Below are 14698 nucleotides of genomic sequence, written 5' to 3' on the forward strand. Positions count from 1 at the left end.
CATAATGGGTCCTCTTTAGTAATGAGGACATTAATCTATGACAATGTCAGAATATTAGCGATGTGTGTTGCACATTTGTCATGTTGAGGCATTGAAAATAACACTGCTATATATTATATTCTACATTCACATTTCTAACGTTACACACCTTTCTCAAAAGCACAAGCGCTGCATCCCCGCCTCACTGGAGGCCTACTACACCGCCCAGGACGCCAACAGCCGCGGACGCTTCTACACCGTCATCAGCCACTACAGCATGGCCAAGCAGACCACCTCCCGCTCAGTTTCTCCATGGCTCCCTGCTGGAAGTGCCCAACATGATGTCAAGCCTCCCAACACGGACAGCCAATGAGATTTCCCACACTGCTTTTTAAAAGGTTTTCATCACGTCCACCTGCATCACGCAATTCCCTAATATTTCCCTAATGTTTCTACAAGCCCATTTGTTTCTCATATGTCCATTGTTTTTTTGTTTTTTTAGCTGAGTAGTTTTAATCATAAGCTTGTTTTTTATTATTATTTATTAATATTTATTTTTGTTGTATTTATTTTTTAATTTTTTGTATTTAATATTCAACTATTGTTTGTACAAAGGCATGACTCTGCAATCTTGTCCAGCGGTTTCCCCACAATGTCTGTGAGTGTCAATGACCCATTATGGAAGCAGAATACCCATAAGCCCCTTATGTAGTTAGGTAACAACAATCTTGAAAAAGGCATGATAAAACAGGGAGTTTTGTGCTTTTATTTCTGAAATGGCAGAAAATACACATACATGCTCTCACATTAGAATATGGAAACAGAAACCCTACTTGCTAGACTCATTTTTATGTACGACCCATATTAATGAAACATTGATATAGGCCAAAAATCAAATGGCAAAAAACATATTGTAAATGTACAGAATGTTACGGTTCCTACTTTGAACCTCAATGTAAATAACTCATGAAAGCAATCACCCATGGTGTGTATCTCCATCAGATACATTGTAATATTCTCACTGTTTCTCAATGGATGGAGGTGTTTAGAGCTTTGCGTCTTGCTTTAGCTGGTGTCTATGCTTGCATTTAACCAGGGGCGAAACCTTGGACTCTGAGATGATTTGGTGAAATGTCTCATCTGAATTCCTGCCAAAGCTTGATTTTCTGCTTTGTTTGGTCACAGGTCTGCTCTTTTTCCATTTTTATATTTGTTGTCAGAAAAAAAATGGATTTTTTAAATCTTGTGCTGTTGTTAGTTGAGATGTAGCAAAGCCTTGAGTATTTTTGATTGTGCATCCTTTAGGTTTAAAATAATAAAGATATACAAGGTGTTCAATTGTTGTGTCTTTTTGCTCTTGTTTGTGTCTTTTGGTTCTTGTTGGGTAATAGGTCTTGTTGGGTAACAGGCACAATGTGTGTGTGAACCCTAAGTTATTGGAACAAAATGTCCACAAAGATGGCAATATTCAAAATCCTTGTCCATGTGGGGACGTTTCTTGGACCATTTGAGGAAAGCAGATTGTAAATCATACTAAATGATGTTTTTTGAAAATTTAAAAATCCAGAAAGTTTTGTGTGATGGGTAGGGTTAGTGTAAGGGCATGGAATATACAATTAGTACAGTATAAACATAATTATATCTATGGAAAGTACCCATAAAACATGAAAATCCAACGTGTGTCAGTAAAAATCAGTAAACATCAATAAAATCATCTTCAGACAAACTGGCACAATAGTGAGGATGAGGAAATCTTAACTTGAATAGGGAAATCACAAAGGACATCTCAATTGTTTCCTTTTGATACCAATGAGATTAAATTTAGAAAGCAAAATGACATTTAATTTTCTCCGTTTTCTTAGAAAAAGACTAACCCTTGTGAAAAATGAGTGTGCTTAACTGTATTGAATGTGCACTTGTAGTGTACTTCAAATCCTTAAAAAAAACTGCAAATAATATACCATTACTGAATTAAAAGGCCACTTGAAGTACGTTCACTTTCATGACTATAAGTAAAAATGTTTTTTAATAATATTTATCGTTCTTTAAAGTACAGTTATTTTAATGTGTTGACTAACATACTATAGCACATGTAAAGAACATGATTATAGTTTTAACTGTAGTATGTTATTAAATATTTAAACTTAATATGTTTTTACTAAATTGCAACTTAATCATTATCAATGCAATTACAAATGTATTTCAATACATGACATTTTGACACAAGTTTCAACAGAATTGCCATTAAAGTGTATTTTCATTTACTGTAAATGCAGTACATTTGAACCATTTCAAACTCAATAAAAGTAATAAAACAAACACTCTAAAGTTCAGCTAATTGTATTTAATTTCGTTTAATTGTAATTAACATGCAATTGAGTGTCTGGAAACATAGTTATATAGTCTTTTAAAGCGTATTTTTCCATAGTAAGTACTCTTTTGTAAGTGTACTTCTTTTTCACAAGTAATCTCACCAAAATAATTTTAGGAAAAACAACTGAAAACTCAGGGGATACCATAAATTCAAACTAACTAACTAAATGAATTAATAAATAAAAGTATGAAATCATGTACTAATTTGATCTAACTTCAGAAAACGTGGAAAATAGTGCATACTACAGTAGTCCAATGCACTACTATTAGGATAGTTTTATGGTACTTTCTGTCCATATTGAAGCCAGCTAGTAATGTTTCTTTTCACTGTTCCACAGATTCAAATGAGATTGCTGAAAATGTATGACAGAATTTTCCTTTTTTTTCCTTAAATGGCCTATCCTTTTAAGTCTTCTGAGCTTTAAAAGAGCAATACATTTTTCCTCTGTCATAATTGATACCTGGGTAATTCATTTATTGTAATAGCAACACACCAATAACCTCGTAAACTACATAAAAAAAAATACAATACTTAACTGCTTAAAACCACGTCCAATGACATGACAAATCTGTCTTAACTTATTCAGCTGACTCAAGATGCTCACAATTCCTCTCTTCTGGGTGGGTGGGAGTCTCATGTGAGTGAAGCACAGCAGTCGCACATTAGACTGACAGCTGGTATATTTCTGCTTGGCTAATTAGCAGCTCTGTTCATCTTGTCTGTTCATAGCTCTCCTCCACCTCACATTCTCTCATGCTGAGAAGACTCAGCCACATCCTGAATGTCAAGATACAGATCGAAAAACAACTGCCATGGATAAAGTGATTCAATCAATTGGCTATAGATGCTAAATGAGTATAAACAGAGAAGAGAATATGTTTGAACTAAATACTCAGCATTTGGATTACAAATAATTGTATTATTAATTAAAAAAAACGTCCATCAACTGTTCTACTAGACAATGATATTAAATAAAGAGGCAAATTAGCAAGATATTGATGGAATATTTCGACACAACATTTATCCTTTAAATTAACATGCACTGATGAACCGTAGATAAGAATATTGCAACTAAATGGGAGACAGGTGAACATAATCATTAACTCATGAGTAACTGGTAAATAAGAATAACATAACATTAACATAACTTGATATTACACCACCCTCCCGCAAGGAGCGGGATCCAAGGATCCGCCAGCTCAAGGGACTGAGGCGAAGACAGAGGATTGGCAGAATGGGGTGACACCGGACGTAGTGAAGCCAAGGCGAAACCGGAGGGAAGGAGGAACGCGGTGGAGCCGAAGGGGTGGAGGAGGTCCGAGATGAAACCAAGGTGGACATTGAGGGAGGAAGGAGCCTGGTGGATCCTTAGTAATGGCAGACTATTGTGGAGCTGAAGTGCAGAGCCAAGGCAGAGAGAGATGGACTGAAAGGCCACAGTGGAGACATGGGCCTGGAGGCCCGAGGTGCAGCCAGGAGATCGGCCTCACAAAGCAGAGCTGGTGGTGCAGTGGCCCGAGGCAACGCCAAAGAGCTAGCGGGAGTCAGTGCCGAGGAGCTACGAGCCAGTGAAGCAGGTGAGTGATTGTGAATTGACGGAGATGATGGGGCGGGAAGGTAACAGAGTAGGACCAGGTCATCAAACAGGTGACTTGGAGCGAGTTCAGGGGTGAGCAAGGGTGGGAGCTGGCTCCGCAGTGAAAGTAGGTTGGCTGGCTCTGACTCCGTTCTGGGAGGCGGCTCTCACATGTGGTTTGTGGAGAGCATTGGCTCAGGCTCTATATTCGTTGCAGGTTCAGGCATCGAACTCAGGTCTGCAGCAGAAGATCTCTCATGTTATCTGGGACTCTAGGATGATGAATCCAATCTGGAGAGGGCAGAGAGATGAATGCTGGTGATGGAATATGGGCTGGGGAGTAGGAGTTGGTGAGGGAGAGAGGATTCGCATGCCCATAAGGTGTAATCCACAAACTCAGTCAAAGGATAATGATCCTCCCCCAACAGCAGCATCTGACCGAGGATATTGTCCATCCTGCTCCAGAAGAGTATTATTACCACATAACATAACGATGAAAACTGACAAAGGACTGACCAGAACAGGGAGCATATATACACAGGGTTAACAAGGGAACTAAATGGGAGACAGGTGAATATAATCATTAACTCATAAGTAACCAAAGACACTAAGGGCCCTATTTTAACGATCTGAAACGCAAGTGTCAAAGCGCGAACCGCAAGTAACTTTGTGGGCGGGTCTCGGCGCTGTTACTATTTTCCCGGCGGGATAAATGGCTCTTGCGCCCGGCGCAAATCTAAAATGGGTTGGTCTGAAGTAGCTTCATTATTCAAAGGTGTGGTTTGGGCGTAACGTGAATAAACCAATCCGAGCGTCATCCAACATTCCCTTTAAAAGCAGGTGCGCAAGTTCCATTATGGATTGCTATTATTATGGCGTATTTACCAGGCGCACGCCAGGAGCGGTTCACAGCCGAGGAGACTGATGTTCTTGTAAGCAGTGAAAGACAGAGAAGTGAAGTTGTAATGTTGTACATTATGGTAAAGGTGATTTCACAGTCTTTTTTTTTTTCAGTCTTTCAGTTTTTTTCAGTTTTTCAGTCGATTTTTTTTCCTGGTTCTTGACGGACAAACCAATTTGTCAGATGTCCTTATATACATATATGTCTTGCCACTATTGGGCAAACAGGTCTTATCCTTAATTATTACAATTAGCCTGAATCATTTGTAAGCTAGATTTATGCCTATTTTTTCACATCTTCGTGGCACACCACAATGATTTCCGTCATCTCATGTGTTAATATTTTTTTAGTGTAACAATTTATGATTTGCCAAAATAACTGTTGCATCTGTGTAGATTACATGAGCAAAGTGTATGCGCGTTGTGCACGCTATACATTATGGTCAAGCATGCGCCCTTAAAATAGCATAATGAACAACGCGCAACGCGCCACTGACTTTAGACTAGGTTTTTTCTGGTCAGTGGCGCAATTGTTTAATGGAACAGCAAAATAGCACCAGGGATTGTTTGCGCCGGAACACGCCTCCTTTTTTGCGCTGAACCGCCCAGGGAGCGCAAGTGCATTCACTAGTTTAGCGACGTGCTTCTGTGGAGGGAAAAGCGCGCTTTGCGCGGGTGCAAAATAGGAATGACACATGCGTCGGTGTACAAAGTCAATTGCGCTGGGTGCAAGATAGGGCCCTAAAGCTTGGTACATACTCCACAAGAACAAATAAATATGTTTGTTTTCTTGAGGTGGCAAGAACAAGAACTATGTTCGTTCTGGCCAGGACCATATTCACGAGAAAAGCAGGTGCCGAACATTTTCGTTTCTCTGTATTAACCCCGCCCACTTTAAATTTCGGACCAATCACACAATAGTTCTCGGATACCCACAAGAAGAAAGTTCTGCTCCGATGATGTGTCGAGAACAAGCAGCGAGAACTCCCAAACCAGGGCTGCGAGAACAAAATGACGTAATTTGGCGAGAACTTTTTTCTCTGTTCTTGTGGAGTATGTTGTTTGTCGTAAGGCTGCATTAACACTACAGGTCTTGATGCACAATTCCGATTTGGTGACTATATCCGTTTTTTGACGACCCGCTTACATCATCTTTTCAAAGCGACCCGTATCCTATATATGTATTTACACTATACGCTGATTTACAGTCCAAGACGTTCTGACCCGGAAAAGGAAGTAAAATTGCGTGATATGCAATGGATGCAGAGGAAATGATTATTCAATATTTGCTTTCCGTACTATCTTTAAAGGTCAGCAAAATATTGCTCTCATAAAGTGGAGAAAAAAGAGTGTCATTAGTATCATGTGATCGCAATTTGTGTCCACCTGAGTTGACGTCATTCGCCTCCGTCCCTTTTTCAGTGATGTACGACTCGCATTTACTGGGGAATATCCGATTTGACCACTTACATGGCAGACGCAAATGCACGTATCCGAATCATATCGGATTTATTACCACATATGAGTGAGGCCTGAATCCGATCTGAGGATATCGGAATTCATGCGTTTTTTTCCTGCTTACACGTTCACATGTCATATCCGATCTGTGCCACATGAGAATTGGGTCACTTGACCAATGCAGTGTAAATGGGGCCTAACAAGGGTAAGGAGAGCGCTACACTGAAAGGATATACAAGATACCATAAACCATGAACAAAAACACAATGAAGCTTAACATAACTCTTACAGAGTATTAATTCACAAGTCTATAGTAAACTGAGCTGGACTGTACTTGACAAGAACAAGAGAATGGTGTTCAAAAGACCCTTTGAACTTGTTTTATCATTGATTGTCACTGTCATGTTTAGTTTCATTGTCTTGCTTAGTTTCTAGTCATAGTTTTAATTTTTACCATTTGCCTGAGTTTTAGTTCATCATTAGTCGTCAGGTTTTATAATTAGATCTCACCTGTTCCCTGTTCTGTTAATGATCTTTCTCTGTGTATTTAATGCCTCTTTTCCTTCTGTTCATTGCCTCACATTAAAGTTATGGTAGATGTGTTCTCTTCTGTGATTATTCAAGTTTTTCTTGATCATTCATTCTGTGTCATGCATCATCTGTTGGATTATATATACATCTCAATCGTTACAGAACGTGAGACCCTCAACAAGAGTACAAGAAACAGCAAAAGGAAAATGGACATTCCTGCTGTTAGTCTACTGCTGAAGCAGGGGGATCGCTCCCTCGAGGATCACACAATGGACTTTCTAAATCTCGCTTACCCATGGAAGGGCCTTGAGGGAACTTCGCTGAGTATGTGGAGTGGGTTCTGGTGCAGTCGAACATTTTGCCATCCAAACCGAGAGCCCAATCAGCCTTCAGCCATGCCTGCAGAGGAACAGCTAATGCCCACTGCAGACTCTGAGGCCACCATTAAAGATAAGCCAGAGTGATCACCAGAGGCTACTTTTATCCTCAACCCGAGCCACACCTTGGAGTGTGTCAAGGTGTGTGAACCAGCATCAGTGTCTATCATCGAGGGCATATTAGTGGAGTTCGTCAGAATGGATTTGAACCTGCCCACACTCCCATCACTGAGGTGCACACTATAAACTGGTGCCTGCTGAATTGTTATATGAGCTGGATTATGATATGATGTTACCTGGTCTACTGTTTCCCCTTGTCCCATCCAGTTCCAAGTCTACATCTCTGCTGGATAAGCCCAGTTCCAAGTCATAAGTGTCAATGCTAGTTAAGCCCAGTTCCAAGTCATCTTCAACACCAATGGATAAGCCTAGTTCCAAGTTGTCTTCGTCATCGCTGGTTAAGCCAGTTCCAAGTCATCTTTATTTCCACTAGAGAAGCCCAGCTCCAAGTTTCCTTCATTGATATTGGCTCTGCCCAGCTCCAAGGCTCCTTCGTTGTGGATTGTCCCACCCAGCCTCCCTCTACCTCCTCTGCCAAAGCCATCCAGTTCCTTGGCCTCATCTCCACTGTTTCTTCAGCCCCTTAGCTCCTCCAGTCATCAACTCTGCCTTGGCCCGTGGATCCCTCAGCTCAACTCACGAACACAAGGCTCCACTTCCGGACACAAAGATCCACCTCAGCCTTCCGACCCATTGGCTTCACCTTGGCTAAACTCTCAACTCTACCATAGTCTGTCATCACTCAGGCTCCACCTTGGTCCCTCTTCACTCTGGCATCTCCTCAGACTTCGGAGTCAGCTGTGCCTCAACCCTCCAACACTCTGACTTCGCCAGAATCTTCCTTGCCTCCATTTCCTCCATTTTCCTCACTCTCAATGTCTCCGCCCTGGTCTGCCAAGCCTGAACCTGCGGCTCCACCTTGGCCCTCCAAGCCTTCAGCGTCACTCTGTTCCACCTGGGTCTCCTCGTCATGTCTCCACCTCACTCGGTCAGACTCCTGACTCCAGCCTGGCTTCTCCCTCCATTAGTTCCGCCATGGGCCTTCATCCTGTCTTGTATCTGGGTCATCCTCTGGTTCTTACATCTTACTCTGGTTTCATTGTCTTGTTTAGTTTTTATTCATAGTTTTCATTTTCACCATTTGCCTAAGTTCTAGTTCATTATTAGTCGTCATTGTTTTTAATTAGATCTAACCTGTTTCCTGTTCCATTAATGATCTTCCTCTATGCATTTAAGCTGTTCATTGTCTCATGTTAAAGTTATAGTAGGTTGCGTTCTCTTCTGTGTTTATTAAAGTTTTTCCTCGATAATTTTGTCACGCATCGTCTGTGGATTATCTATACAGCTCAACCGTTACAACGACACTTAAGGATATTTGAAAATCCGTATGAGGCTTTAGATTTAAGAGGATTTTCTCAAAGTGTAAGGTAGATCAAACCATATCTAGTAGAAACAAAATCAGTTCAAAAGACAAAACCCCACAAAGAGCAGTGGGATTATGGGATCATACATCCTGTTTAAACAGCCTGAGGTGGTTTGCTAGTTTACCTGGTTTCCCAGCTTAGCTAAACCGACACTTGACCAAACCGGCTCAAAGGCTGGTTGAAGCTGGCTTTCAGGGTGAGCATCATATTCATTAAAAATCCACAAATTTGCTAACACAGGTCTTTATTTGCCATGTTAGATGGTGTACCTCAACAGTAGAAATATACTTTAAACAATTAATCATAAAATATATGCACATTTGTATTCTTTAGTGTGAATTTTTTTTGTTACATTTTCAAAAGGTACAAAATACATATTTTGTGTTAGAGAAATATGAAGTTTACAAAAACTACAGCCATTCAAAACCATTCAACAGAACACACTCACATTCAGTGAAAACACAAGAGCATGGAATTGCCTCGGAGAAGCTGGTCTTGTTAAAGTAAGGTTTAGCAAATTGTGATGTTTCACTGTTGCTATGGTGGCAACCGAAGCACCAAGCATTCGTGTCTCACCACAACCTGTGGCAATGCACTTGTGACGCATGTGCTGAAAAGCACAGTGGAAAACAACACGTCAGTATTTGTAAGTATAATTTGTTTGTTTTTTTAACACTAAGTGACAACCAAAATATGTAAATCAGTCTAATGGCATTGTCTTTATCATTGATAGATTCTCTGGCTTCCACTCTATTGAATAAATAACAATAATAAAAACTGTAACTATCATTTCACAGTGGTGCTTGTAATTTGTAGTGTCTGTCCCTCTGGTTTTCATGCACACTTAAGTACTGTGACAAATCCCGTTAGACTTATTCAATATTCGAGTCTGATTGAGCCTTAAAAACATGTATTTTTTATCTACATAAGATGAATTTGACATACTATGACGGCAGAGCTTATGGCTTAAGAAACGGATTGGCACTCTCAAGAGGTTGCAGCAAATTTGAGTGTGTCTGTGCGTATGTGTCCTGCTGTGCTCCTGTCACCCAAAAGCTGTTGCTTGGCCACAAGGTGGAAGGTAGCAGGTCACCCGTCATGACTAACTAAAGTAAGCAAGGTTAAAACAAAATCACAGAACACCACAAACTTACTGAAGCCGAAGCTCCAAAACACCCCGTTTTGTTTTTACACAGATGACTCATCCCAACAGGAAGCATTCTCACTGTGCTGATGCAGACCCCCTCCAACAGGGTCCCAAATGATTTCTGATTGTGACATCTGTCACCTCATTTTAGGCGAGAGTGTAGTTTGCGGTTTAGATGTAGCACGAGATGTTTCATTTTACATAGCCAAAACTTGACAAATGCTACAGGCATCAAAGTCTACATGAGATGACACACAGATATCAAAGTCTACATGAGACGGCATTCAAAACCCAAAACTGTATTTCGGCATGAAATGGGATATTCAATTAGAAAAAATGTGCAAGAATTCTCATATAAAAAAGATTTGAGCTCAATTGTATTGAGTGCACTTGTATTTTAAATTGCAACATCTTTACAAACAGTGCTGAGGAAAAAGTACTTTTAACCCTCTCGAGTCTGCGGTCGCGCCGGCACAATCGGCTCTCTTTTTTTCGTATTAGTGCCAAAGAGACTCAAATAACTTTGTCGCTTTTTATCATTCAGGCAAGTGTTATACATCATTATAATCAGTTAAGTTTCAATTTTTTTTGTGTACAGTCACAATAAAAACAAAAATTTTTGCTTTTTGCAAAATAAAGAAAACAAATATGATTCGCGATCTGCAGCCTCTCTGTCAAAGACGTTCATTCAGATAGTCTTCAGAAAAGGACCTCTAGCTTAGTGAATACTTGTCTCACAAACATGAGACATATGTCTAAAGAAACGCTGAAATGTCAGGTTTCAAACAATGTAAACCAAATCGAAAACAAATATGCTGTGTTTATGTAATCTGGTTGAAAAATGATAGATGTCAGTCTTTCGCGAGCCACTTCATTATCCGCTAATGCGACCACGCCCACGGAGCACGCGCTCTTTCAGATTCAAATACTGACGATCTAGAGTCGACGCCCACACATCAACTCATACAAACACATCAAGTGAAGCGCTGTAACGTTACTTCAGCTACATAATTTTGAGACGCGTTGATTGTAAGGTAGGCTTTATTCTGTTAAGTTTATTCTGTTAGCATCTGTTAATATTAAACGCACAAAGACCGTTTAAATATGAAATTTACTGCATAACAATATTGTGTTATTACCAAAAATGAACTAATTGCACTACTTAGTTACTTTTTAAAGAATGTAATGTGTTACATTACTTTCGCATTACTTTTTCTCACCTGAGCTAGGCTTGCTTGTTTGTTTATAATAAAAGTGAAATGAATAAGCCTCAGGCTTAAGGAAATGCAAATTCACAACTGTACAGTAGAAAGCGCAGCTCAAACAAACCTTTCAAACTAATTTCAACACCCATATGTCAGCGATAATAATCATAAAGAAAAAATTAAAGTCATTTTTCCTTAATCATATGGTTGAAATTGGATCATCATAGGTCAGCAACAAAAACATTAGTTAATAAAGTGAGATTAAAAACATAAAGTATATCTGTGTATTATTGAACATATTTAATTATTGCAGGTTTGCGTAATATTCAGAGTTTGCTTTTCACTGTTTTCATTCATATTGAGAAATACTAAATCTGTTTATTGTGCAAGTGAGAAATGTCACAGTGATGTTTAGTTCTCTGTCTGGTTTAGTTCCTGTCATATGCTGCTTCCCAATTCACCTTCTTATACTACACCCTAAAAGTATATACTCTTTTTTTTTTGTGAAGAAAAGTACATACTTTTGAGTGTGTAGCAGAAGACTAGACAAGCTTTGGGAACTACTCCTTCATCATAACTAAGTCTTTAATGGACCGCTCTGTCACATAGTTACACGCATCCTGTCACCGTAAAGTGGCTTGTCAATCATCTTGTCACAGTTAACACCTCTGCATTCAATTTAATTTAATTTCCTACCATGCAGGAGAGAAAATAAGTAGCACATTGATCTGCCAGTTGTGGGACTTTTATGCAGAGAACTCTCCTCGTATTTTACAAATATATTTAACTACATGCGCGGATGACGGTGCAACGTCTCCATTAATTCACGCATGTAGGATAATCAAATGTTTATGTGATTAAAGCACTGAATCGCTATCGAATCATGATTAATTTGATTCTTAGCATTTTAAAATTATTATTGACCTAAACCAACGATTCACGATTTAAAAATAAGTTTCAAGATCGATGCATATGCATCATCAGGATTTGTAATCAATGCATCGAGAAAATGAGTGAATCGTTACACCCTTAATGTGTCCCTTTAAATGCAAATGAGCTGCTGCTCCTGGGGCGGAGCTTCAAGAACTCCAGTTAGCAGCTCTAATTACCTCATGCAGACACACAATGAAACTGTTCAGCCTTTTATGTTCAAACTGGAGTCGGACAATGATGGAGAGACTCAAGACTCACAACATGTAGAATGAGACAGGTCGTTTCTGAATGGTAAGTTGATGAATTTATGTAGCTGATGTGGAGTTAACTATCTTCTAGTCATTGATTTGCATATTCTGTCATGATGATCTCACCCCCTTTGTTGCGTGTTCCCGGGGGTAGGGTTTATGTAAATTTCAGGGTTAGTGATGTCACTAACCCGGGAGGAAGCTTGTGTAGTCCCTAACAGCCATTTGTTGTAGTCCTTAAAAAGCTATTTCTTTAAAAGTAAATATCTCCCTTTGAACTGAACTTTGAGCGTGGTAACTTTGCCGATGTCATTTATGCTCAAACAGCAACATTACACACTAACTAAATTTTTAAAAGTGAAATCACAATCAACCACCCCTTTAATACCTGCAGTCTTATTTAAATATATTTAATTTATTTAAAAATTTTAAAACACAGATTTATCCAGTAACCAGTGAAGTCTTTATGAGTGTCATTGAAACATCAATTGAAACGATTAAAAATAATAATTTAAACAAAACACAATGTAAATTCCAGGCCTGGTCCTCTCTCGTCCTTCACTGTCGTCGCTCCCCTTTTATGCTCCCGTCACTCCTCCATGAGATACTAATGACCAGCCTCGCTGCTCGCCACAGCCCTTGACAGAGTTAAAAAAAAGAACACTCACGTGATGCTGAGGACACCCCAGTGACAAGGGCAGTTACATACAACTTATGCAGCTTTGGGAATGCATCTTGGTAGCTTTGCAAGTGTTTGCACAAAGTTGACAGGTCTGTTTCACCAGGAAATTGTTTGGTGAGCATATAGGTTTGGCGACACAAATCTGTAGTGCCAGCAAGCAGATGTAGAGGGCTCAACAAACTAGAATCTAGAAATGCACTAGACGTTGGCACAAGGAAAGAAATGGCTTTCATGAAATCAAAAAAAATTTTTGTGGAAAATATATTAACCAATGGCCTAAACAGTGGCCCTGTCGAGAATGGAAAGCAAGGATCTCTTCAGAGACTGACTGGGGAGTATTGGAGAATGATCACAGTCAGTGTGGCCCACTGTGTGTGGCTATCATCTAGTTGTGTATTTAGTGTTCTTCTTCTCTTGGAAGGGTGTAAATCACCACATGCATGAAACTCATCTCTTCAAATTGCCTTTAGGGACTCCAAGGATGCGTTGACAACCTCACCAGCTTTTCACATGTCCACTGTCTGAGACTGGAGAATGGTATTTGCTGGTTTCAGGACACCAAGTACCCCAACTAGAAATTTCCCAGTTTCAAACAAATTGTGCCTTTTGATTTGGATTAAAAGGCCTGCTGCCTCAGTGCTCAGATCAGTGTTGGCACAATCATCCTCTGCAATGTTTGAGAGGATGCTGAGAAGAATGTCTTCAATCTCAGTAATGCAGCTTGTGACATTGAATTTCCAATAATCGTTTAAGACAAGGACCATCATATTTCTCAGCCACGCATATAGCGGTGATGGAAAAAGTTGTATAGGGAATTGACAAAGTCAAAAAACTTTTTCCCACATGGATCACACTGTATGGCATACACAACTGCTAAATGAAGCTGGTGGTTGTAACAATGAATATAAGGTATATACCGAACAAGCCTGTTTTTCAGCAGGACTTGTACACTGAGCCACGATGTTCTATGCCCGTTTTGATATGGAGAACAAGGTTGCTTTGTGGTCCCACCTGCCCTCCAATGACGATACTACACCAGTCCTGAGCCTTCATGAAGTGAGACCCTGCCTGGGTAACATCAACCCCAGGAAGGCATCTGGTCCTGACAGAGTACTGGGCCGGAGGACTGTGCGGCCGAGCTGGCAGAGGTCTTTACCACCTTCTTCAACCTGTCGCTGTCCAAGTCATGAGTCCCAGCATGTTTTAAGGCAGCAACAATCATCCTTACATCTATCCCTGCAAAGTGCCTGGAGCGGCTGTTCATGAAACTCTTAAAAAAGGCCCTACCACCTGCTTTGGACCAATACCAGTTTGCTTACAAAGAGAACAGATCAAATGAGGATGCCATTGCTATTGTGCTTCACATACTTTTGGAACATCTGGAGCACAAAAACACCTATAAACAGCTACTTTTCATTGATTTTAGTTTGGCTTTTAATACAATATGGCCAAATATACTCCTGCTGAAATATGTAACCTTGGACTGAACAAGTCATTATGTAACTGGATATATGACTTTTCAAAGGATTAGTTCACTTCAAAATGAAAATTTCCTGATAGTTTACTCACCCCCATCTCATCAAAGATGTTCATGTCTTTCTTTCTTCAGTCGAAAAGAAATTAAGTTTTTTGAGGAAAACATTCCAGGATTTTTCTCCCCATCACAGACTTCCATGGCAACCAAAATATTGGAGGTTCAAATCAATGCAGTTTTGAAGGAAGGGCTTCAGAGACTCTGCACGTTCCCAGATGAGGAATAGGGTCTTATCTAGCCAAACCATTGGTCATTTAAAAAAATAAATAA

The 14698-nt window shown here is 39.8% G+C and overlaps 1 protein-coding gene across 1 annotated transcript in view; it reads left to right on the top strand.

Annotated features, from left to right (window-relative positions):
* nsg2 (neuronal vesicle trafficking associated 2) overlaps positions 1-1312 on the top strand; it is a 40798-nt gene extending 39486 nt beyond the window's left edge. Inside the window, exon 5 of the mRNA XM_079834935.1 lies at positions 161-1312. Coding sequence (XP_079691061.1) covers positions 161-352 — 192 coding nt within the window. The 3' untranslated portion in view covers positions 353-1312. The remainder of the gene's footprint in view (positions 1-160) is intronic.
* The last annotated feature ends 13386 nt before the right edge of the window (positions 1313-14698 follow it).

The sequence above is a fragment of the Gobio gobio genome, assembly GCF_949357685.1.
Source record: "Gobio gobio genome assembly, chromosome: 14".
Classification (NCBI taxonomy): domain Eukaryota; kingdom Metazoa; phylum Chordata; class Actinopteri; order Cypriniformes; family Gobionidae; genus Gobio; species Gobio gobio.